Source organism: Indicator indicator, chromosome 11 (genome assembly GCF_027791375.1).
Source record: "Indicator indicator isolate 239-I01 chromosome 11, UM_Iind_1.1, whole genome shotgun sequence".
Taxonomy (NCBI): domain Eukaryota; kingdom Metazoa; phylum Chordata; class Aves; order Piciformes; family Indicatoridae; genus Indicator; species Indicator indicator.
The window spans coordinates 5,036,519-5,061,509 of NC_072020.1; the positions used below are offsets into that span (position 1 = coordinate 5,036,519).

The 24,991-nt window shown below is 45.0% G+C and overlaps 1 protein-coding gene across 2 annotated transcripts; it reads right to left on the reverse strand.

Moving 5' to 3' along the window:
- Positions 1–121: 121 nt before the first annotated feature.
- Positions 122–17,260, reverse strand: ZDHHC3 (zinc finger DHHC-type palmitoyltransferase 3). Of its 2 annotated transcripts, none has more exons than XM_054384858.1 (6): positions 16,955–17,260; positions 13,573–13,697; positions 10,540–10,636; positions 7,887–7,968; positions 6,031–6,161; positions 122–364 (listed from the first exon to the last, which is right to left on the reverse strand). In XM_054384858.1, exons 1-6 carry the CDS (start codon positions 17,258–17,260, stop codon positions 122–124), a joined length of 984 nt encoding a protein of 327 aa, XP_054240833.1. The 2 variants fall into 2 exon arrangements, with proteins under 2 accessions (XP_054240833.1, XP_054240834.1); XM_054384859.1 differs by lacking the exon at positions 122–364 and adding an exon at positions 3,349–3,507.
- Between the last annotated feature and the right edge of the window lie 7,731 nt (positions 17,261–24,991).

Genomic DNA, 24,991 nt, shown 5'->3' on the forward strand with positions numbered 1-24,991 from the left:
ACTCCTGAACTGTTCAGTGCACCAAAAGTAGTTAAAAACCAACCTTTGCAACCTCCAGCACAAACAGTTATTAAAAACAAACACCTGGGAGCTGCTCCCACCAGGGAGGAGGACCCTTGGCTTATTCAGGGAACACCTGGACGGCAACATCCCGAGCCAGGAGCTGCTCGATCTCCTCCTGGGTCAGAATTGCAGATGCAGGAGCCGCTGGCGCCGCCTCAGCCGGTGCAGAGCCTGTGCACTTCAGCTCCGAGAAGGGGTTGAACCAGCCCGGGGAGAAGGCACCACCAAAGGCCAGCTTCATTCCTTCCCAGCCGCTGATCTGCTCCCAGGTTGGCTTCTGGTTTTTAAGGCGCTCAATACCCTGCAAAAAGAGAAAAGTCTGGGTTGCCTCAAGGCTTTCACATCTGAGGGCTGGACTAGATCATAGAGTCACAGAATAGCTCAGGTTGGAAGGGACCTCAGAGATCACCTCCTCCAACCTCCCCACCATGGGCAGGGACACCTCTCAACTAGACTCAGCTGCTCAGGGCCTCGTCCACCTGGCCTTCAACACCTCCGAGGAGGAGGCAGCCACAACCTCCCTGGGCAGCCTGTTCCAGAGTCTCACCACCCATGTACTGAAGAATTTCTTCCTAAGCTCCAGTCTAACCCTGCTCTCCCTCAGCTTCAAACCATTCCCTCTTGTCCTGTCTCTAGACACCCTTAGGAAAAGTCCCTCTGCAGCCTTCCTGGAGGATCCCTTCAGGTATTGAAGGCAGCTCTAAGGTCCCCCTGGACCGAAGCAGGGGCAGGAGGAGAACACTACCAAGCATCAAAACCCTCAGCCACATGCATGATCTTTCTCGGTTCATGCTGCTGTCTAGATTGCAAATAAGGATCCTGACCACTTCTAGGCAGCAACCCCTCTCTCCCCTCCCAAAAAAAGCACCCTTCAGCTGCTCTGAACAGCAGCAAAGCAAGAAGGAAGGTCAGGCAGAGGCTGCATTAGCAGCAGATTAAGGAGTTCATCAGCAGAGGCAGGGACACACTTTCCCTCTCCCAGCCTAATCCCTTCAGGACATGCACTGAAGAGCAGCACAAGTCTGACAAACTGCAGCCCCATCTCACTTTGGCTGCCTGCACCAGGGGTCAGCAGGGCCTGAGGCTTTGGAAATTGTTGCAGAACTTCCATTACTGTATAACAAAGCTTTTTTCTAAGACCAATCTGTATTTAGCCCAAATCCCTCATCACACTTCCAGAAAGTTAGACTCCTGTATTTCCAACTGACCCAACGCCTCTTTCCCCTTCCCATGGCACAGCTCAGCCACCTTCAAACAAGTGCTCAGCACACATCAGCTTTTCCTGTTCCATGTTGCCTAGTTTGGAACAAATACTGAAGAGAGAAGCAGCACACAGAGAACTAGGACCACCTTTCAGCGAGAGGCACAACACTGCAGACACAGGGACAGCACAAACTGAGGGCCCTGGCCTAGTGACACACAGGACAGGCACCAGCAGGCACCTCTGCCAGCTGTGTTGATGCCAACCCTTTGACTGGAAAGATCAGCACTCCACAGTGCTGGTTAGCAACCTGAACCAAGAAAAACCAAACAATTACACATTTGATCACAATGGTCAAAATGCCAGAAGAAGGGAACCAACTTTCCTCCAGCATGCAGGGTAATTAAACTCGTTTTTAAACCAGTTGAGCACGCATTTAATTCCCCTTTGCATGCCTCCACTGCTCAGGTACAGAAGTGAAAGCTCAGAAAGCCATCACACAACATCACCATCTGAAGACAGAAAAAGCACAGCAAACAAGTTTTTGGAAAAGTTTTATTGCATTTGTTTTCCATATGGAAGCATTGACAGATTGGAAAGATGCAGCATTCACATTACTTCCAGAACGAGACATCCACTACATTTGTCCTTCCCCCATCTCCCTCCCTTCCCCCATGGCTTTGAAGCAGTCTAAACAAGTCACCTGCCAAAAAATACCATTTGTATTTCAAACCAAGGAAAGAAAAGTTTCCTTGGAAGTCATGGCTATGGCTGATTTGAGTTTTTAACTGGGATGAACCCATGGGAGTCATGATGCAAAAAGATAACAAAATTCCTGCCTGACCACAAGCTGTCCACTGGAGTTACGGATGGCTTGGCTCTCCCTGTGCTGGGAATGCCTTCTGTGCCTCCCACCTGTGTCACCATGCAGCTCAGAATAGCTTGCATGCTCCTCGCCATAAGTAGTTCCCAGTTTAAACCATTTACACACACACACAGGGGCACAGGTGTGTGCATAAATACAACACGAGATTGACAAAGCTCTACACCAGGGCAGTGCTAAGGCTACAGACTCAGTCCCCCTGGTATCAGCCTACACACCCCACCAAGATTCACCTCAGAGTAACCTGGGCATTGGTGTCAGTTTACCACTGCTCAGCAGGCATTGCTCTAACAAGTCATGCCCCAGGACAAACACACACAAACCAGACGGTTCTGCTCTTCTAAACACTTGGAAAAGAAGCAGATTCCTGTCTTGCTTTCCTGCAAGGGTAAGTCATTGGATAACCCAAAGAGCCTCCTAAATCTGCCACAGTTATCATAAGAGGGTAACAGTTTCCTGCCCAAAAGGGAGAGAACAGACAAAACAATGCCAGAAAGATGGAATCAGTTCTGTGGCTGGAAGGAAAAAAAGAGGGTGGGGAGGGAACTGGCAAAGTTTGAGACCTTGATGTGATCACCAGGTCAACTGGCTCCCTTGCTGTGTCACCTTCTTGTCGTGCATCTTTTGGTAAGTGAAGTGTCTGCTTCCCCAGCGGAGTTCAGTGATGAAAGAGCAACGTGCTCCTTCAGGAAGTCCAGAGGTGTCTGTGTAGGGCTGTTGGCACTCATTTGTCTTCCCCAGAGCTCATCGCAGTCAGGAGACAGCATGAAAATCTATTCAGAAGAGGTGGGTCACAACAGAGAAAGAGGATTCCTCTTCACATTAGTTATGCCATACAGGAAGCAGAGAGAAACAAAGGCCAGGAAAGTTAACAAGATTTAAAAAAAAACAAAAACAAACCAAAACAACAACAACAAAAAATAAAATAAACTAAAAAAACAATAAAGGAAGGAGACCAACCAAAAATCAACCAAAACCCAAAGGAGAAAAGAAAAGCAGCAGCAGTTTCAGCCAGAGAGAGAGAGAATTACCTAAAACTGGAGCACAGGGCTTTTTTTTTTTTTCCCTCTGCAATTATCAGCCATTTAACAGACATCAAAAAAAGTTTGTTTTGCTTTTTGTTTTCAACATTCATGGCAAATTTGTAACAGTAGTGCTGTAACAGGTTGCTATCTTAGTGGCAATGCTGGTCAGCAATTCCTCAGACCACATACTGGTATGGGTCTGCTTTTCCTTGGTCTGGTGTTGCGAATGGGCTAAGCCATGCTATAGAGAAGGGATGGCCAAATACTGCTTTCATGTTCATCCATTTTGTTTTTTTAGCCCATCTTCTCTCTTCCTTTTTCAACTGTTCTATTCCCTGGAAACAGAAATATCACATTTTCAGTCAAACAGATTTGGTAGCCCTGTATCCAGGGCAAGGGCTGCTCTCAGTTACCCCTTAAGCCAAAGGATGGAGTGAGAAAACCACAATGCACCTCGGGCTGCCTTTCCTTTGCTTCTCACTCTTACTAACAAAAATATATTCCTTGGAAACAAAATTACTTTCATTTCCTTCAGGCCTTGGTATTTCCTAAACCGTTCAAGACCTGCCATCAGATTGCCTCTGATGATAACTGAAAAAAAAAAACAAAACAAAACACCACCTAAACCCAAGCAAAAAGTCTGTGCTTTAATGGCTGAAAGCATGGTGAGCTAACCAGATGGAAAATGTTGAGAGGAAACCATGATAAGCTTGAGGACAAAAAAAAACACAACACCCCAGGAACCCAAAGATAATCTCTGTAATGCTCCCAGGTTCACCAAGCAAGTTCAGGAGGTGCCCATGGCTCAGTATAGCTGAGTCTACCTGGTGCCTCTTCAGGTGTCATTAGAATCTCTGTGAAAACATGCATGGTCTGACAGCAGGCAGAGAGGGTTAAATCAGACACTGATTGGAGAGAACTCATTGGCATTGTTTAGTAGAGGTTAGAGGGAGAGCAAACTCAAGCCATCAAGCATCAGCTGAAACAGCCACTAATCAATTAGTCGAAACTAAGAGCTCTGTATTGGCCAAGGCCCACAATGTGAATTTGGGCTCTCAGGAAAGCGATGCCTGGCTCTCATGGAAGCAAGAGGAATGCTGTGTGGTGGCTGGAGGGCAGGACTCTGCCAGGGAGCAGCAGCAGCAGGCAGATCAGGCTGCTCTTCACTTTGGGGTCTTTTCCAAGGTAAGCTCCTCCTGCCCTAGGCCACACTATGGATCAATGTGCTGTAAGACATCCTCAAGTTACTGATTCTGGGAGCAGGGCAGAACACAACATGGGTCAAGAGCTGTGCTGCTCCCTGGGAAATGTCACCTTTAGAGACAAGAGCAAAATCCTGGGGCTCTGAGTTCCTTCAGGCAGCAAGGAGCCACTCTGGTGGGCCAACATACATAGGAAGGGGAAGGAGCTCTCCCAGGGGTTGGAAGAGTAAAGTGAGAAAGGGCAAGACACAGCCCTGTCTCTGAAATGTGAACTGAAACACTGCAAGAGACCATAGCAGGAAGAATTGCACCATGAAACACTGCTCCAAACAGATTGCTCAGCAGACACAGCTAGCTCAGTGCTAGCAGATCAGCAACAAGATGTGACAGAGCAAAATCCTTGTTCAAAAAAAAAGAGAAAAAACTGAAACACCACAACCCAGCCAGGGCAGACAAATTTCATTTGTTATTTTAGACTGGCATTGTTCTTTTAACATCTGAGAGTTCCCACAATTTGAGAGGAAGGGGAAGTCAGGGGGACTTTTTTGGGTGTAGGAAGCAGCTTCTAAAAATCCTTGACAGGTTTCAAAGATGGAGAAATTCAGAGCTGATGTCACAGCAGCACCACTAATTTACGCACTGATGGATAAAGTGGAGCTCAGGCAGCATCTTGGGGTTCTGCAGGACACCAAACTTCTTCCTGGGCCTCTCCCCAGCACAGAGAGCAGCTGAAGTCTTCCTCTGAACACAGAAGAGCTGCAGTGGGAACAGCAGCCTCTTGCAGAAGCCAAGCATTCAAAAAGGTACTGCAAAGACTCAAGGTCTACAATGCCAGTTGCTGCTCTCCGAGGGCAGCAAAAACAGCTCTGCCAGCTTCCACTGGCCATGGGCAAACCAGGGCAGGGGAAAAGAAACTGAAGGAGGCACGGAGGAAGGAAGAGTTGTCACTCAACCTCAAGCCTAGTGCTTCTCTTCAACCACTCCAGTCCATTCAAATCTCTGAGCGTGCTTGGTGAAGGCCAGCAGTATTCAATGTGGGGACATCCCCAGGAGTCACCAACTCCACCTCTACCCAAGAGGGACACGATGGCCTGCAACACTGCCCCTGCTACAGCACCTTGGGACTGGGCTCTGCAACAGACTCTGCCCAGCAGGTTTCCATGGGCCTATCCCAACTCCCTTTTCCTTTTCCTTCTGGGAGGAGCTTTTGAACTGTTTAATAAAAAAATGGAGACCTTGTAGGCTACCAGAGGACTCTGTGTGTATCCATAAATCCATCTTCCCCTCCTACACCTACCAGTACTTAAAGCTATAAACAATGACCCCAGGGGACACCCAAGTGAATTTCAGACAATGTCAATGGAAAAGCCCTTCATTAAAGCAAAAAGGCTCTCAGACCCACGGGGAACAAGTACTCTTTACAGAGTAATCCCAGTTAGCCAAGCTAACTGTCCACACAGCGTCCCAGCCAACAGCCAGCAGCGCACTGGCCTTCAGGGAGCAGCACCCAGCACTGTGCTGTCTCACCTTGCTGCACTGCATTTCTCCTCAAAGGGTGCATGAACTCTCTGTGCAGTGAGGGGAACCCCTGTAGCCCTTCACTGCGCCTGCACACAGTGAGAGGTGGGGTGAGGGGAGCGTGCGTGAGGCACTCACCGTTTCATCAGTGCAAATAGAGTGTACTTGGGTCCCAAACATCACCGAGGTGAAGATGAGGAACAGCAGTGCCTCAAAACACAGGAGGATGAGGAGGATCACTGTGGTTGGTGGAGAGAAGGAACTGCATTCTGTGGAGACAGAACAGCAGGGTTGGAAAGGGAGAGATCAGGTAATGCAGCAGCTGCAAAGCACCTGCTAAGCCACCAGCCTTCCACACTCAAACTGCCTGAGTAAATGATACCATGTCCACTCTCAAAAAGTTGCAGAGGGAAGCTCTGACATTCTCCAGCACATTCCACACTCAAATGACCACTCCTGCAAGCTGCCTTTTCTTTAAAAAGCACAACCAAACCATGAATTCAAGAATGCAACTTGCTTTTCCCCTTAGGTGTTCCCCCAGCACACTGGCTAGGACTCCACCTGCAGCTTCTCTCTTAAACCTTTATCTCAGCAGACTTCCCACAGTGGTAAAGCCCATTAGAAATGCCAAGTGGTGGTCAGGACACAAGGGTAACTGTTTCTGTAGCATCAACATAAAAACAGAGTAAGCTTCCTTTCATAACTGCTCTAAGGCATAACCTAAACAAGGGGAGATTAAGCCAAACTCTTACTTTAATTCACACTCTCTGCTGCAAACTCAAGCAAAAGCTCTGAGAAGGTCACTGCAAAAGAGGAGCAGAAGAAGAGGAAGGAAAATCTTATGGGGCAAAAATGCCAGTCCTGAGTTGAATGTTGGAAATGTCAGAACACTTCCATACTTCTCTGAAATCCAAGAATGAATATCACACACTCCCCACTTATTTTCATCAGATGTTAAGCTTCAACAGATACACCACAACCAGGGGCTGACACAATCTGCACAGCTCCAAGCAGCTCCATCTCTCCTAACTGCTCTGTTCTGCCATTGAAACCTGGCACAGGTGGCAAAGTGCTTCCCACACAGACACAGGCTCTGAGAAAGGGGGCAAAGGAAAAATTTAGTTTTGTTCTTGGGTTTTTTTTGATACATCCTTCCCCTATGGCCCTGACCACTCTAGGCAAACCCAGCTGTTGTCAGAGACAGCCAGCAGCTGTTTTACAAAGCTCTGAGCTGCAGCACAACCCTGTCAGCTGCTGTGTGTGAACACACTCACCCTCTGCAGGACTATAAACTAATTGTGTGTGCTGATAGTGAATGGCACAACTGAAATCCCCAGAAAAACAAAGCTAAAGCCCTTCCCAACCAATCCACCAGTAGCACACCCATCTGCACACACATTCCTGGCCAGGTGGATGTTCGACTCAGCATCACCTAGAGAATTTCCTATACCCATTTGTGGCTTTAAAACTGCATCTCAGCTGGCTCCATAGAAATTCACTTGCTGGCTGTTCCAGAGCCAGGGCCAGGTTTCTTCAGTTTGGGTTGTTTTGGGTCTGTTTGTTCTTGTGAGGGTGGATTTTTGGATCCCAGTGAGTCTGTTTTCCTGGCTAGTCTTACGAGAATGATTCACACTACCTTCTTTTTTTTTTATCATATATCCTTCTTATCTTGTGCTGGCATTCAGGAAAACAGTGCTGTGCTCATATCACCAGCAGATTACTGCACACATGCTAAGTGTCTCTACATCTCAGCTTCCCCCCAGGCAGCACCAGACTCAAAACAGGGCTTTTCAGGACAGCAATCCCAGCAGGTCAGAAAGAATTCTGAAGCTCCAGTAATAAATCACAAAACCAAGCAAAGGCAGCATAGCAGAGCCCTGAGAGCATTCTTCTGAAACCAGCATAAAGGGGGTTGCCTTACAGGCAAACTGCATTGCAAGGTCTTACTCCCAGGCTAACCTGGTACTTCCATGAGGTGTTCCATTAGTACTTACTTGTCCAGTCTTCTTCAAAGCAATACAAGAAGTGAAATCCCACCATGATTAGAGCGTGCAGGGAAATCAGTGCTATATACATCTGGAAAAGAAAGGATGTCACAGAGCTACCAGGAAAGTTTGAAATGCTCATCTCCCCAGCATGTTAACTGCAGCAAAATGGTAAGACTTAACAAATAAATAACCAAAAATCAAAGCATAAACCACTGCAAAAGTCTGCCAAGTGCCCTAAAAAAGCACCCTGAAGCTGGCAATTAAATGCTAAGACTAGAGAGATTCATCCTGGTCTTACCAAAAGCTCCAAGTGACAGGAGGGAGATTGCTTCATTCAGAGCCCTGCCTCATGCACCCCACTGACAAAGTAGAGATCTCCAAAGATCATCTACTCCAATCCCCTGCAGTCAGCAGGGACATCCTCCACTAGATCAGGTTGCTCTGAGCCTTGTCAAGCCTGACCTTGAATATCTGCAGAGTTGGGACCTCAACTACCTCCATGGGCAACCTGTTGCAGTGTTCCAGCACCCTCAGAGTACAGAACTTGTTCCTCACATCTCATCTAAATCTGCTCTTCTTTCATTTCAAACCATTGCCCCTTGTCCTATCCCCGTAGGCCTTTGCAAACAGTCCCTCTGCAGCCTGCTTGTAGCGCCCTTCAGGCACTGGCAGGCTGCCATTAGGTCTCCCTGGAGCCTTCTCTTCTCCCACCTGAGCAACCCCAGCTCCCTCACCCTGTCCTCATAGCAGAAGTGCTCCAGCCCCCTGATCATTTTCATGGCCCTCCTCTGGATCCTCTCCATCAGGTCCATGTCCTTCCTATGCTGAAGGCTCCAGAGCTGGATGCAACAGGCCAGCTGAGGTCTCAGCAGAGCAGAGGGGCAGAATCCCCTCTCTACATCTCTGGCCACGCTGCTTTGGATGCCACCCGGGACGCCACTGGCCTGCTGGGCTGGAAGCTCACATGCCCAGCTTCTCACCCCCCAGCACCCCCTTCTCTGCAGGGCTGCTCTCAATGTCACCATCCTCCAGTCTGCATTGGTATCTAGGATTGCCCTGACCTAGGTGGAGGACCTTATGCTTTGCCTTATTGAACCTCATGAGATTCTCCTCAGCCCACCTCTGCAGCCTGTCCAGGTCCCTCTGGGTGGCACCCATCCCATCCTCCAGATTTAGCAACCACAGCACTCAGCTTGGTGTCATCTCCAAACTTGCATTGGTGAAGGTATTGAACAGCACTGGTCCCAGTACAGACCCTTGAGGGACACCACTTGTCACCCATCTTCATCTGGACATTGAGCCATTGACCACTACCCTTTGGATGCAATCATCCAAGCAATTCCTTATCCACTGGACAGCCATGCTGTCAAAAATTCCTTCCTCACCCTGCGAGAACTATGGCTTCCTAGAGAAAGAAGAGCTGATTTGTTTGAACTGCCTGAGTTTCAGAAGAATTCTACCTATGTGGGTTTTAATAAGTATTTTTCCTAGAGGCAGACACTGGCATGGAAAGTTTCTCTGCAGCTTTAATACATTGTACTTAATCCTTTTTGTTTTAAATGAGGTTTTAGCTTTGTCCAAAAGGCTTTAATGATACACAGGCAGTACAATCTACCAAGACAGGGCTAAAAAGATCATTGTTCTGTCCCTACAGACTCTGACAGAGGTCAGCTGATATTACAAGTGAGGGAGATCTTGTTATACAAGAACCCCCTGTGGAAGCAGTAAAAGGTAAGAGGAGAATATTTTGTTTTTCCTTGCTGCTGTCCTTTCACCTCCTCAGGTCTCAAGGAATAACCAAGAACAAACACAGCAACCCTTATTTTGTTTCTCTCAGCTGCATGAAGAGCTTAATACAACCTGCTGGGAAGGAGGTGTCAGTTTCAACAGAAATCCTTTTGACAGGATTAAAACACCCAGCTCACTTCTAATGGGCAAAAGAACCCTTCCTCAAGGGAAAGGAAGGATTTGGGCTGTTCTGTAATCAACACCCTAACAAACCACAGCACAGAGCAATAAAGCCTTTTCATTTAACTTAGAAGCTCCCCCTTGCTACTTGGCAAGATGAGAGCATTCTTCCTTGAACCTACAGATGGCTCAAAAGATTTATTAATAAAACAATGAGTTGCCGAAACTCAGCCTTGGCATGTTCCTGCTACTCCCACGGAGTATCTGCAGCTCAGTTTGACGAAGCAGACTTCAACCCTTCCAGAAATATGTAGTACTCAAGCCTGCCCTCCTGCTTTCTTACTCATGATGCCACAGATAGAGTACAAGAAGTCAAACACCTCCTTGGTTTTCAAGCACAAAAATAAACCACTTCCATGGAAAAGGTGGAGAATTCTTGCCAAAGGGAATGCAGACTTCCCACTCCTAGCTTAAGATGTGGCAACTGCTCTTATTATGTGATCCAACAGAGCTACTCAGACAACTACAACACCTAGCAACTCTGCACGTGACCTAGGCACAGCAGAGTGTAGAAGGACAGCCGATGATAAATTACTTGCATTACAAAACAGGTGCTGAACAGAAGCCACCATACTCACCACCTCCTGGCAAGTACACTTCCTGTGACACCTTTTCCCTCTGGTTTTGTGTTGTGTGTGTTTCCCTGAGTAGTGGAAGGAGTGCCTTGCAAAAAGACTTGCAAAATACTTACTGTAAACAGTACAAAGTACTTCTGGTTGTTCTCTCCTACGCAGTTATTGACCCAGGGGCAGTGATGGTCCATTTTCCGAATACACCTCTTGCAAACACTGAAAGAGCAGAGTCTTAACTTGTCTCACCTTTCATTACAGGAACACAGGAGTTCACAGGGGGTTAAGGGACACAGAAATTCAGGGAAACAAGCAAAGGTGAAATCCAAACCTAAATAAATGCAGTGGTTCCCACACTGGATTGCCCACCTGACTGTTCAAAATGAACCATACAATACCAGATCACCCTCATAAGAAATGAATACCAAGTAAGACACCTTAGCATAACATTCACATCAGTGCTTCTGCCACAGATGGTTTAAATACATCCAGACACATGGAAAAATCTGTGATTGAGTTTTCTTTGAACCCCTCTGGTCTGTGAAAACCTCCACAGATTAAAAACAAACCAACCCCCAAAAGCCATGGAAATCATTAACAAATAAAAGGTGTTTTTCAGAGCCGCTAATAACAGACTAAGGTTTATTTACCATCATTAGCTGGCAGAAGGAACTTGTGAAAAATAAAATTAAATGCAGCATTAGAAAATGTCCTTGACATCAAGGTAAGCCACATGCTGGCAAAAAGCAGATGTGGCAGTCAGTCAGCAAGGCAGTACCACAATCTATGTTCAAGGTAAAATTGGATGTTAAACCACTTCACAAAACCAGAGTGATCGAATCAAAATTCAGATGCTTGACAGCACACACATGTGGCTACAAGTCAAATAATTAAAAGATGATTCTTTGTCTGAACATCATTCTCTTGCTCAGTCAGTAACTGCTTCAACTGACATAATAAAGGAATCTTTTTCCTTGCCACTTTCTCACAGGACAGGAGATGAAGGGCAGTCTCCTGATACAAGCACAGAAATCAAACATTTAAAAAAAAAAAAACAAAACCAGACAAACAAACACCAGACCCAGAAAGGAAACAGCCACTCCAGAGCTATTCTGGCAGCACTGACACGGAAGGGATGGGGAGCTCTGTCAATTTTATTTTTCTTCTAAGGGAAACTCAAAGAGAAACCATAAGCTCATTCTTGTGAGCACTGATAAATAAATGATAGAAAACCTTTCCAGCAGAGTGGCCTTGCACGCACTCTGCAGAGAAATCCCAAGGATACATGCCATGCCTGGAAAACAAATGAGTTGCTAGAGCCCTGATCCTACAGGAAAGCCTGGCTGGGCAGGCCCCAGCCTCCCACTGTGGAGCCAGGTCAGGAAATGCTTCTCCTCAGGCAGCAAGGGTGCCCTATCGCAGTGGGAGGCAGGAAAAGCCTTGTTTGAATAAATGGTTTGGAATGGTTTGAGATACACAGGGTGGGGCAGGTGGTGTAAAGCAGCATGATGCCTCCCCGTGGTCTAATTTACTGTGCACACACTTCCCTTGGGATCTGAAAAAGGTAAGGACCCAAGCAACCCCTTCCATTGCTCCTAGGTCTTAGTTCCTTAGGAAGAAAACTGAAGCAAAAAGCCAAAGCTGACCTCTGTGAAGGAGGCAGCTACAGCTGAGAGGGAAGGGTTTATTGCATGATTATGCACCAAAAGCAGCTGGATGACAAGCAGAACATGAAAGTAGCTGGTGGAAAAGGAAACACAGAAACTAAGACCAAAAACTATAGACAGCAGGGATTGCCCACATTCAGACATTCTCCTCTACTCAACCACCCAGCATATGAATCACAAAGCACCGTAGTCCCTCAGGCATACAGCTAGCAGCATCTCCTGCTGATGCACAGGCACAACCTTCATGTGGTAAGTCCAATAAACCCCTCTGCACCACCAAAAAAAACCAAAACCCACAGTTTGACTGAAGATTCTCCTCAACAGCGTCGGTGCTCAGTGGATCAGTTTCCAAATCTTAGTGTCTAAGAAGTCCTCTTAAAGCACAGAAAACAGGAACACAAAACATCATCTGCATGCTCAGCTGAAGAGTTCTTTTCATTTAGCTACACTGCCAGTCACCAGCAAGAGAGTATTTTAGCTGCAAAGTTTCATTCATAATTAAAGAAGTGTCAGAGCGGATTTTACAGTAGCATGGATAAGTGATAGGCATGATCACATTGCTCCTGCTGAAAACCAATTCCTGAGTTTGATTAAAACAACTAAAGCCCCACAACATTTGCAGACTAAAGCTCTGAAAATAAACATGCAAAATGCAAAGAGTAGAACAAGTTTGCTCAGCTCAATACCACGGATTCCCCTCCCCAGGAGGCTCCTGCAGGGATCAGCAGTAGCCTGACACCAGCCCTCTCAGTATGCTTTGGGTTTTCAGCTGGTGAGGACCAGTGAAAGTCATTAGCTGCTTACTGAAAACCAGCTTCTCTTGCTTTAAAAGCAAAGGAGAATTCCAGGAAACAGTTGGATTTTTATGCTCACTGTCTTTAGCACTAAAAAGCTCACTACCAGTAACTCTCTTGAGGGAAGCTTCTCCTACCAGGAAAAGGCTGGCCATGACACACCAGCAACAACACGAAGTACCAGACAGAGGCACTCAGTGAAAACGTGGAAGTCAGAACTCTTAAAAAACACACAAAGCTACTTGGGCATTAGCTCTAACTTAAGTGTCTCTTCTGAATAGAATCTACAATTAAACCAATGGGCCTGGGCATACAAACAAACCTAGAAAAGACACTGACCCCTTGAGAGCCAGGACGTCTCCTGGGTTTCTCTGCTTTCCAGGACATAATGGCTTTATCCAAGTCACATTTACAGGCAAATTGATGGAGTCAGTTACAGTTTTGGAGTCAAGACAACATTCATTTGAAAAGTTTCTCACTTCACAAGAAGTGGCCCCAGCCTGATACAGATGAAAACCTGTCAGAAAAGGCCTGAGATATTTTCAGAGAAGCTTGAACATGTCTGGCACTGCTGGCAACAGAAGACAGGTGCCAGTCTCTCAACCTAACCACTCCAGGCTCAGGCTCCAGTAACAGTTTATACCAAGGCACACTGGATCATTCCTTGAGGTCTTGATAAAAGAAAAAACTTTACCTGCAGTGATGTGCTCTGTCAGGTTTGATGCTACAACATTTTGGGCACTTGTAAACCACCTGTCCTGGCTTTAGCTGTAAACTCTCAATGAACTCCTTTGTGGCATTACCTTTGGGTACAGCACCCTGCAGAAAAACAGAAACAACAAAATGAGCCAGAAGATTAACTTGTGGATGAGTGTTAAGAATAATAGGATGACTTAAAACTACAGGAGGGAAGAGAAAGAAAAACTTCCTTAAGATCAAGTTTCAGGAAAACAAGATTGAGAAATGAAAGTGGGGTTGGACTACATGATCTCTTGAGGTCCCTCCCAGCCCCTAACATTCTGTGATTCTGTGATATGTGGAACCACACTCTTAAAACAGAATTTTGGTAATATTTTTTTCCCCCAGGCATCAGTAAAACCTCACTTAAACAATTCTTCTTTACTTATTCTATTATATTTTTTCAATATTTAAGAATCCTCATCTGTCTTTTCACATCTGTCAACAAATTTATCATGCCAGTGTTTCATATCACAACCTGGAAACCACGGTAGAAGCAGCTACTTCTGAAGTATCCTTGTGTGCATGAAGAGTTGTTGGTAAACACCTTCTGTATTTCTAGCTATGCTACCATTGGGGATTTGTTGTTTAAATTAAGGTTTAACATTCAAACAGTGAACACTAAGAACCCTCCCACCTGAATCAGACTAAAACACTCCTAGTTGTGCAGCATCCACTTTGAAATATGCCTTTCAACAGGTAATTGCAGCAGCCTGAGTTCAAGAGTTTCCAGCCTTCATAGGGCCATGAATTTGCTCAAGTAACATAAAACACAGAACACCACTCCCACCCCCCAACTCCCTTCAAAAGGTCATGAGATGTGCTGTATGAAAGCAGTGCTGGCATGCTGCCACAAATGCACCTCAGTGGACAGGAGGCCTTTATACTGAAATAAAAACATATACGTGGTATCGGAACAGCTTTAGACATTAACAGCCTCTTTTTAACACATCTCTACAACCTCCTAACAGCAATAAACAGGAGTAACAGACACCAGGGAGAGAAATGCATTGTTAAAGCACTACTGTAAGGCTTTCTTGAGCAGCCTTTGGGATTTTCCATGAAACCCTCCCCAACATGCCTGACCAATTCAAAAATTACCAAGACTGATTTCCACTAAATGCTACACCTTGTGTTCTCCCTCTCCAGCATGCAGCAAAGCAATGTTTTTAGCAAGAACCCACAGGAAGCAGTTCCTACAAAGTTTGACACACTACCAGTTCTGAAGAATTCAGGAGTTTATTTATGATAGGAAGTCTTTTTGTTTGCCTCCGTAGTGATTTCTGTTTCGTTCTGATCCTAGAAGTGCCCCTGGCTCTCCATGTCCCAGCAGCTTCCTTCACCCTGACTCACACTACCAGATGCTGCTGCATCCTTTCACTCTACCTTGCCTCCTCCATTTGGTTTAGCTGATTTCCTCATAAAAAAAAAAAACCAAAATCCCACTGGCTGTCACCATCCACACACATCAATCACACCACACACGTGGAATTAACATCTCTTTTCCCAGTGACTGCACACAGAGATTCTATCTGCTTCTCCAGCACTGCTTGCCCAGCCTGCTTCAGAATACAGCTTTTGTTTCAGAAGGGTTTCTGCTAACTCTGCAAAAGAATTCCAGTGACCTGAAGGTCTCTAGGCGTTAAAGCCACACACACAATAACAACAAGATCCCCCAGGGCACAAACTATGTAACTAATTGCTGCAACCCTCTATTCCTAAGTCCAATGACCAGAAGTTTCAGAACTTCTGTCCAGCAGCAGTAGCCTGTGCTTTGACAGTCTTTACCACAAGCTCTGAAATGACCACAAATCATGCCATTTCTACAGTGCTATGGCTTCTGGGAGAGCTGGAAACTAAGAAACAAAGATTAGACTGGAGTTCTAATTGCACACAACAAGGTTTCGAGTAGGACACGCTAGCTGGGAGGAATAATATCAGAGACACTGCCACTCCCAACAGCCACAAGAACGCTCAGGAGGAAGGGACCAAGAGGAGGCATCTAGGCTTGTTTTTCCTTACACCAACTAGGGGAGATGGGGTTTTGACCTGAATCTACTATCCAGAGGTTATTAAGCAAAATAAACAACCACAGGCCGCTCCACGGTACTAAACTATCTTCTCACTAGATGAAAGATGGGAAAGGAGCAGAGCAGATCTCTCATAAAGCAATGCCTATGGAGACACAGAAAGGGGCCTTAAAGTTCTGATGCTCCCCCTCTTGCCTAAGAGCTGGCAGCAGTTAGCATGCTTACACCTCAACTAGATCACTAGATGGTAACATGGCTTTTCAGAACAACACACATTCCACTCCATCCTGCCAAGGCAGACAACCAAAACCAGCTTTTCCAGCTTTCCTGTTTGTCAAGACATGACAAGCCATAAACACAAGATCTGACAGCAGGGAGAAAACAGCATCAGAGAAACACTCCCCTTCCCAGAGTGAAAAAGAGGAGTTCTGTGCACAGCAGGGAGCTAAAGTTGGGTCCTGGTGTTGCTTCTGACTTGAGTGGGATGAGAAATTAGCATAGAATCATAGAATTGTCAGGGTTGGAAGGGACCTCAAGGATCATCTAGTTCCAATCCCCCTGCAGGGCTGCGACACCTCACACGAGATCAGGTTGAGCCATATCCAGCCTGGCCTTAAAAACCTTCAGGGATGGGGCCTCTACCACCTCCCTGGGCAACCTGTTCCAGTGTCTTACCACCCTCATACTCATTCAGCAGCTGAGTTACCCAGCAGCTAGCTGTGGTAGTTTTAGGCTGTGCCTAGGAAAGTTTTCCACAGATCAAGTAGGAAAGTGGTAGAATGTAAATAAATTACCATTGGATGCAAAAGAAATGATAAGGTCTAAATAAACCCGTTGGTCTGATAACTAACAAAGCTAGTTGTGCAAACTAACTCTCTGTTTTACTTCTTTGCTCTAGCAGATACTAGATGGTGCTTTTGCTTGGCTGATGCTGACCTTGGCTGCATTGTAGCTAAGTACTAACAAGCTACTCTCTGCTCTTCTTTCTTTTCCTTTGTATGGGGGGGAAGGGAGAAGGGAGAGGGAAGCTGTTGATGGCCCCCAGTTTTGTCCAGGGGGGTTCTTGTGTTGTATATAAATTGTAAATACACGTACATATTGTATATTTTGTATATTCATTGCATTCCATATTTCTAGATTTCAGTGTGATTGTAAATATAGTTTCATTTGCTTCCAACTGAGCTGGTCTAGTGGTTTTATTTTGGGGGGGTAATTTCAACCCACCAGATTAGCAGACAATAAATACACTGACTGTTTCTTTGTGAGACAGAAAGAGAGAGAGAGAGAGAGAGGGAGGGAGATACTTACTGGGTCTGTCAGCATAGCACGAAAATGTGAAGCCAAAGCCAGGAAAGCCAAGGTGTTGAAGAGTGTGCCGTTGATGACACTATAAACATAATCTCTTGATGGAACCAGCATGACAAGGAGGACTACAAAGTCAGCATAGAACACCAGCATCCAGGTGACGACAGCACACGCAATGCCACAGCCATCTCGGATAAACCACATGGTTCCCAGGGCGGCGCGGCTCGGAGGTGGGACACACTTCTCTGGCTGCAGGTACTCAGGCTTCCGTTCAATATCTCTGAAGCGGTGGAGTGGAGTAATCATCATAGGCTATTATGTCCATACTTGCATCTGAAAGAGAGTCAGAAAGAGTGTTCACTGCTGACAGGCCTCCAGCCACAGCACAGCGCAGGGACGGTGTGGAAACGCCAAACTGCACAAAGTCTTGTGAAAAAGCAGGAAAGGTAAACGAATCCAACACAAAAGAATGGATTTGGAAACCAGGCTCTTGTGCTTATCAGAACCCTTCTTACTCCAAAGATTCTCTTAAGTGCTTCTAAGACGTACTTAATTACACACTAAATTCATGGGTGTGCCACCTCCACCCTGCCAGAGGAAAGGCAGCAAGAATTTAATGAAAAGAAAGTGATGAGGTAGGTGACACCAGGAGCTGCCACAGCAGGAAAGCTGAACCAAAAACTGGACGCAAGAAACAAAGGAAAGGCCTGGCACAACTGGTAGGGTCCCTTCTGTGGCCTCACACCTAGAGAAGGAAAGGGTCTTTTCTACAGCTATTGGGAAGCTTAGCAAGTGGAGGAGGAGATCACAGAATCACAGAATACATCCAGTTGGAAGAGACCTCCAAGCCCATGCAGTCCAGCCTTCAACTCAGCACTGAAGGGTCAACACTAAACCATGTCCCCAAGTGCCAGGTCCACACAGCACTTGAACAACCATTCCAATGTCTGAGAACCCTTGCAGTGAAGAAATATTTCCTAGCATCCAGCCTGAACCTCCCCTGGCACAGCTTATTACCATTTCCCGTAGTCCTGTTGCTTGTCCCTTACCCCGAAGCTGTTACTCAATGGATAAAAGTGCAAAACCGAACCACTGCAAAGTTACAGTGGCAGGAACTGGTGAAGAAGCAATCCAGGCAAAGCTCCTGGCAGGAATTCCTCATCTTGGCTGGAGGATGCTGCTCCTGAACCCCAGCTGTCTCCCACTCTCACCTCCTCCTTTGGGAGCTGTCTGCTTTGCCACACTTCTCCTACCACCTTTGCTCCATCCCTCCCTGATATTTACTAACACTTCTAGCCAACTCCACTGTCATAAGGGCACCCATATGTCGCTCGCTGCCACTGTACCTGTCCTCTCCATCTCTGCAGGCACCTTGGAGCATCTTGGAGCCAGCAAGTGTTCTACTGCAGGTATGCACAACACTTGTTTCAGTGTAACTCCCACCCAAGGTGGGGATTTGAGAACACAAAAAGGTGCTGCTAAGACTTTGGCAGGGGATCAGTCCATCCACACTGTCAGTGCAGGGCACTCGATGCCAGAGCACACCCGAAGCACTGTGCTCTGAGAGCAGCTCTTTGCACACCCTCCAACTCCTTCCAAAGGCTTCTCAGCAGGGTGTTTCCACATTGCTCTGAACACTCCAACACAATCTATTCTCAAAGAGCCACCTTCTACAGGAAAAAAAAGACAAGAATTTTGCTACCTAATACACTGAACTGCATAGAGTGAGACAGAAGGGTTCAGCCTCCTGTTTTGAGTATTTCCAGGGACAAGGCAGTTACCACCTCTCTGGAATTTCAACACACAGAGATTATTCTAATTTCTTTGGACAAAAAAATTTAAAAGTGCATTTTTCTATTTTAAATGAGGGAAAGGGAGACAACATTCACTATTCATTATCATAGAATGGTCTAGGTTATGCATTGTGCCAAAAAAGAAAAAAAAGCTCATACTGAAGCTATTTTTAATTGTTAAAAACATGCCACTGTTGTGTATACAAAATGGGTAAATTGTACACAAAACAGTGAGAGGATTACAAAAGTCCCTCGGATCTTAAAATTCTCTCACAGCTTTTATGGCTATTTCTGTCGAAGCTCTATTTGGCATAACAGCAACCCAAACTGAGCTGCTATTGCCCCTACCTATATAGGGAAGGAGATAATAGTTTGCTTTCTAGTTATTTTGGGAGGACAACGGGTCTCTCACAGCCAGAGACTGAGGACATTAATGAGCAGGATGATTAATTAAAGCCAAGCACAGAAGCAATGAGCTTGTGTTAGCATGAGTGACACAGAAGGCAGGTGCCTGGAATTGCTTTTGCTACAGCAGGGTCAAGAGCCAAGAACACAAGGCTTTGAGGTGCTCAAAAGTGGATGAACCAGACCATTTACAGCATTTGTTTTCTAACACAACTGGTACAAAGAAACAAGGAGAATTGGGCTATTTTGTGGTATTTCTGCCTTTAGCATTTAGTATGCTGTCTAGTGAGAGAGTTTAAGATGGTTTATGAATCTGAAGAAGGTCCTATGGATCAATAGCAAAACATACCAGTCTTCTATTTATACACACATCACATGGGACAGAAAAAGCAAGGTAAAAATATGCAGGTGTGAGGCTCATTTACTTTTGGAAGAAAAAAAAACAAAAGAAAAAAACAACATAAAAATTGCTTTCTTCCCCACTCACAAAACTCACATCCCACACTGTAATTTGTCTTTTAACCACAGCTATAATTTAGCCTCCTGTCTCCTGATACTTAGGGAGACAAGCTCTATAATTTTCAGCAGCCGTGACTTCCCAAACAATCTGCTGGTCTAAGTTCAGACACATCTATATCCACTGGTAAATCCCTCTCTCTTCCCCAGTTTTTCAGTTTCTGTCAGGAAACTTCGGCACTCATTCATATTTTAAAGACTCAACCCCTCCCCCTTAACCCCGAGGGAACACGTTAACCTTCACTGCATTGTTTAACTCTTTCATTAAATCTGTTACACTGGCTTGCCAGATCAAAACAAAGCTGACATCATTAAAGGCTCACGCCGGATAACAATGTTTAATTGGCAGCAACATCATACCGCATTAGGTGAACATTAGGTGTTCAATTTCCAGATTAAAGTGCTAGAATTGAGAGGATTAAGGTGGGTAGTGTCTTTACAAAATGAAGAATTGGCCTGATGGGATCTGAAATAGCAAAGACAGAATCAGACAGTTCACCTTATCCATGTGTATGTGAATCACAAGTAGCCTCTGTGAAGGGCCTTATCTGGGGTCTTGCTGTAAATCAGTGGGGGGCTGTCTGAAGACAACAGACACTGAACACAGCCTGAACTTCTGAACTTTCAGGACAGAGTGCAGGCTCCTAGACTACTGAATATTAACTTCTCCCTCCCTTAAATGTGTCCATTTAAATGAACACACAATGTATGATGCAGGGGGGTTACCTATGAAGGGGCAAATGTAGTAGGCGTATCGGGAAAACTGTAAATCCCCAGCACCTCAGCCAATGGGGAAAGGGAGAGGAAAATTTGTATCTGGGAATTCAGCATCAAAGGCAAGCTATGCCTTCCAGCAACTGGAGAGACCCCACAGAGAATTGTCCTGTGGAATCTCCCTTTATTCAAATAAAGTTTTGCAAGACTCCTCTGTCTTTGCTGTGAACAGGAGCTTCTAGATTGGATTATTTTTTCCTTACAGAATGAAGTCCCGAGCTGGGACAGTCCTGGACTTTCAGGAGTTTTTGATTAGACTCTGAGCCTTCTCTCTCATCCCACGGTTTTGTGTCCGAAAGCAAAGCAATGAAGCAGTCGTTAGGAAAAGCAGACTCCTATTTAACAAGGGAATTAGTCTGACAAGTCACCTAAAGGTCAGTAGTAGTAGAGACTGGGGGAAAGCTAGACAAATACACAGTGATTAAACCTGTGGGGTTAGTCATGAAGAGCAGACTTGAGCAGTCAAATGCAAATTCATCTCCCTTCAGGTGAAGGAAGTGGCTTCACTCCAGCAAGAGTTCTGCACCCTGCTCTCAGAAATATTACTGAACTAATTTGGGGGGAAGGAAAGCCAAAAGCCACTGCTGTGTAACTGCCTAAGGAGAAGCTGGCAGGAGCCTGCAGGCATCTCTGTCTGGCAGCCAATGCAGTAAGGCAGCGGTTAAGAGGACAGAGCACAGCTCTCCAACTCTGACTTCTGGATGGAGGATAAATGTGGTTTTTTATGCACTCCGTTATTTAAGGCTAGTGTTAGAGGCATCACCAGGTGATAAATGAAAAGTCAGTACTCAGTAGATAACCATTCATGATCTGAGCAGTGCAGATGTGTTTTAGTGTACCTTATCTGAGGAGTCCACTTACAGCAGCTTAGAGTCTCAGCTTCTCTTCTCCCTGACCGGGTCAGGGGGTTTTGGTTTAATTCCATGTGCTTACGATACACAAACATCTGCTTTTATTTATGTTGTCCAAGACGGTGTTTTCATATAAACAATACCAAAAAAACCCCACCACCACCAGACTCTAGTGGGGATGAAGCAGTAACTTGCCCTAACTGGTCTGCCCTTCAACCAGGCTGCACATGAACTTAATTTATAACATGTCAGTCCCTCTTGCCCTGGAGCAAACAACATGTAAACAATGAAGGCAAAGGGCTTAAGGACTTAATCACTGTGTCAGGCTACAAGACAGGCCACTGGGTAAGAGTGAGATACAATGACAACATACACATCAATTTAGCTTAAGGACATGTCAGAGCAAAGACCTTTTCTTCTTTTTTATCTGAAAGACACATGGCATTAAAGGAATAATCCAAACCTATGTAACAGACATGTTAGAAATGTAAATAATCCACATTAACATCCACTTCCTGATAGAGTGAACACTTAAAACATGCTATTACACCGAATATAAATTAAGTAAGTGTCTTCTGACCTGCCAGAAACCAGGTTAGCAATCTATTTTTTAATGGCCTCTGGCCATCAAAGAATTAGTTAAGAATGAAGGAATGAATGATGTGGGCCTTCAGCCAAGGTGTATCCAAAAGCTACCTGAGGTTCTGATGTTATAGAACTTGCATGGAGCTTAATGCCATCATCACCATCACCCAAATGATTTTTACCTAATTCTTCATGCCAGTGAGGTCAAGCACATGGGGATGACTTGCAAAACTGCAGTATTACTGTGTACATTGCAACCACTTCCTCTCTTAGAAGTCCATTAACATTAAACTTTGGGAAGAGTTTCCACTTTGTCATACAAACTAAGTGAATTTCAAGCTCTGCTAATGACATGAGCACAACTCTGGAAATGAAAAACAAACCAACCAACCAAAACACAAATGGACAAAAAAGAAAAAAAATGAGACTAAGGCAGATCATGGCCATTTTTCAAGGTTTTCATGTTAAAGAGATCCTTCAGGTCAGCTTTTATTACACAGTCCACCGACTGTGTACATTGAGAGCTTTCAAACAACACTAAAGTTAACTTTTTATTCTCATGAAAAGGGAGCACACACACAAAACCAGTCAAGTCCTTCTCATGACAGCTAACCTAGGTGAGCTGGGTCCACTGAACAGGATACCCCTTTAAACAAAAAAACTACAGTTAGACAGATAGACATAACCTGCCAAAGATCATTTGGAGGCTTATTTCATTTTTCTGTACAGAAAAGTGCAGTGATTAAAACATTCCAGATTTAACCTTCCTTCGCAACAGTGTGTTTTCTAGCTTACCTTTGCTTCTCCTGCCACACTTAACACAGCCCAAACCTAACAACAATGCTGTCAAAACCTGCTAAAGCAAGTTCTAGCAGGGATAATAAGGAAATATCAGTATTCATCTATTTTTTTCCTCTAACAGCTCCTGCAAGGCCTAAAAAGCTTTATCTGATCAGCAGGAGTGGAACAAAATAGCCCATCTCTGCTGAGAGTTTTTGTCTGTCTCCTTCAGATTCAGCTGGACGTCCGCCTGCACAGCAGGCTCCAACCCCTGGGTCACAAAACCTCAGAGGGTCAATGGGACATTTCAAACAGGTCTCTGAACAGCAGCTAAAAAAAGCAAGTCTATTATTAGCAGGCTGAAATTTTCTGCAGAGAGCTCTGCTTGTATTGCAATATTTTAGAGACTCTTCATGTTTAGAAGCAACAAAACAGCAGAGAAACAAAACAAATCAAATCCCAATCCAAGCCCCCGACTAGGTCAAAACCCACTCCCCTTGGGTTTAAATGACAAAAGGAATAGGGAAGGATCTGGTACTGAGCTTAGCACCTGATGACTCACATCAAAATGTCACAGGGCAGAGCCAGGCAGTCACCCCAGGAGCAGGTACCAGGATTACACCCAGCACATATAATTTTTCTTTCTGTCTTTTTTTTATTTTTCTTTTTTTAAAGTCAGCCCACATTAAGGAGCACCTTCAGCCTAAGTACTACATTACCAGCCATACTTTTTGCCTTTAGCAGGAGGCCCACAAACATCTCAGATTCCCCTGAAACCTTTGGCTGCTGAAGCCATGCAACTTCAACAGTTGCAGTTCCCATGCTGAAATAAAATGGCACAAATCAGAATGTGGATTTTATACTCAATCCATTAAAAACAAACTTTAAAAAATTACAAGTCTTAGGAAAAAAAAATGTTTTCTGAGACTAAATGCACAGGCTTGGATGACCTGCCTTGGAAAGGGGGAAAGAGAGCACACAAAGCTAGATGGTAACCCAGTTACAATATTTTTCTATACATGATGGGACTAAGTGGCCTTATAGTCAGCCTAGAAAACTGCTTCCATCATTGACCATTTTGATGAATCATAATTTATTTTAAAATTTAAATTGATTATTAATTATTTTGAAGAGACCATGTATGAACAAGACCTTAGTAAAAAAAGGATCACACACACAAAAAAGTTAAAATCCTACTTTTATTATTTTTAATAGAAGCATCCTATTAGGGGGGGAATATTTCACTGAAGTCATGCATTTGTGTAGAATACATTTGAACAGCAGTATGAATATGCAGAAGGAATTCCTCCCTGAGGAGAGCAGGGGGAGGTGTAAATCACCTCAAAGGCATCCATCAGATCTAGAAACTCCATCCTGAGGGCTTGGATCTGGCTGTGAGTGGCATGCTCAGAGGAGATGCAGCCACAAAAGGCAGAAACCCCACAGTTCCCTCATTTCCATCAGGGTAAACAACAAGCAACTCCAATAGTGCCAGAGGAATTCCATTAGTAGAACTGTAAGGAAAACATGGCCAAGTTTTCTCAATTGAAAACATGTCTTTTTCCTATCCTGATGTTTGTGGCAAGCAATCTCACAGGATTGGTAACAGCTTCCTGGTTAACATCAATACAATTTCTGTTTAACTATGGTGTATGTATTTTATAAATAAATTATAATGCAATAAAGATTGACCTGAAAGCCTGAGTGGGAAGGGATTGCACTCCCACCTCCAAGGCCTGTCAGCTGCAGGAGAGGACACAAACACAATGTAGTTACTGTCCAAGGTACATCAACACTGGGCACTGCAGATGAGTGACAAAAGTGGGGCAACATCTAAGAGCAAGACACAAGTCACAAAGGCTACAAAAACTAAAGTCAGACTTGGATCTGATTGCAGTGTTAGTGATCCTAATAAGCTTTTCATCAGGAATGGAAGGTACTTTATAGAACTGTCATAAGTATGACCCCTTAGAAAATAACTTGGAGCTTTTGAACGATCAGAGCTGCAAGGGAAACAGAGATATTCTGTCACTTCATCTTACAGTTTCCCAGCTGACCGAATACACATGAGCTACTTCACCTCTGTCAAAAGAGTAATATTAATCCTGGGCATACAAATACCAACAGCCTTGTGGCATTGCCATTTTTCTGGAGTGAGTATTGGAAGGAAAGAGTAGTCTTGCAGAAGAGACTGCACCAGGAAACATAAAATCCCCAAATTGGGGGTGTTGTGCTTTCCTGCAGCACTGCTGTTACCCTGAGCAGACACCCAGACAAAACAGCAGGACCTGTCCTGCTCTTCTAGACAGCTTTGCAATTTTGATGCTGACTCAGGA

What these genes read in the sequence shown, in the direction of transcription:
- ZDHHC3 (XM_054384858.1), bottom strand. Translation starts at nt 17,260, where the DNA reads ATGATGATTACTCCACTCCACCGCTTCAGAGATATTGAACGGAAGCCT. An exon ending in GACAGAGCACATCACTGCAG is followed by an intron (nt 10,637 to 13,572) that starts GTAAAGTTTTTT and finishes CTGCTCTTTCAG; the next exon opens with TGTTTGCAAGAGGTGTATTC. An exon ending in CTATTTGCACTGATGAAACG is followed by an intron (nt 365 to 6,030) that starts GTGAGTGCCTCA and finishes CTCTTTTTGCAG; the next exon opens with GGTATTGAGCGCCTTAAAAA.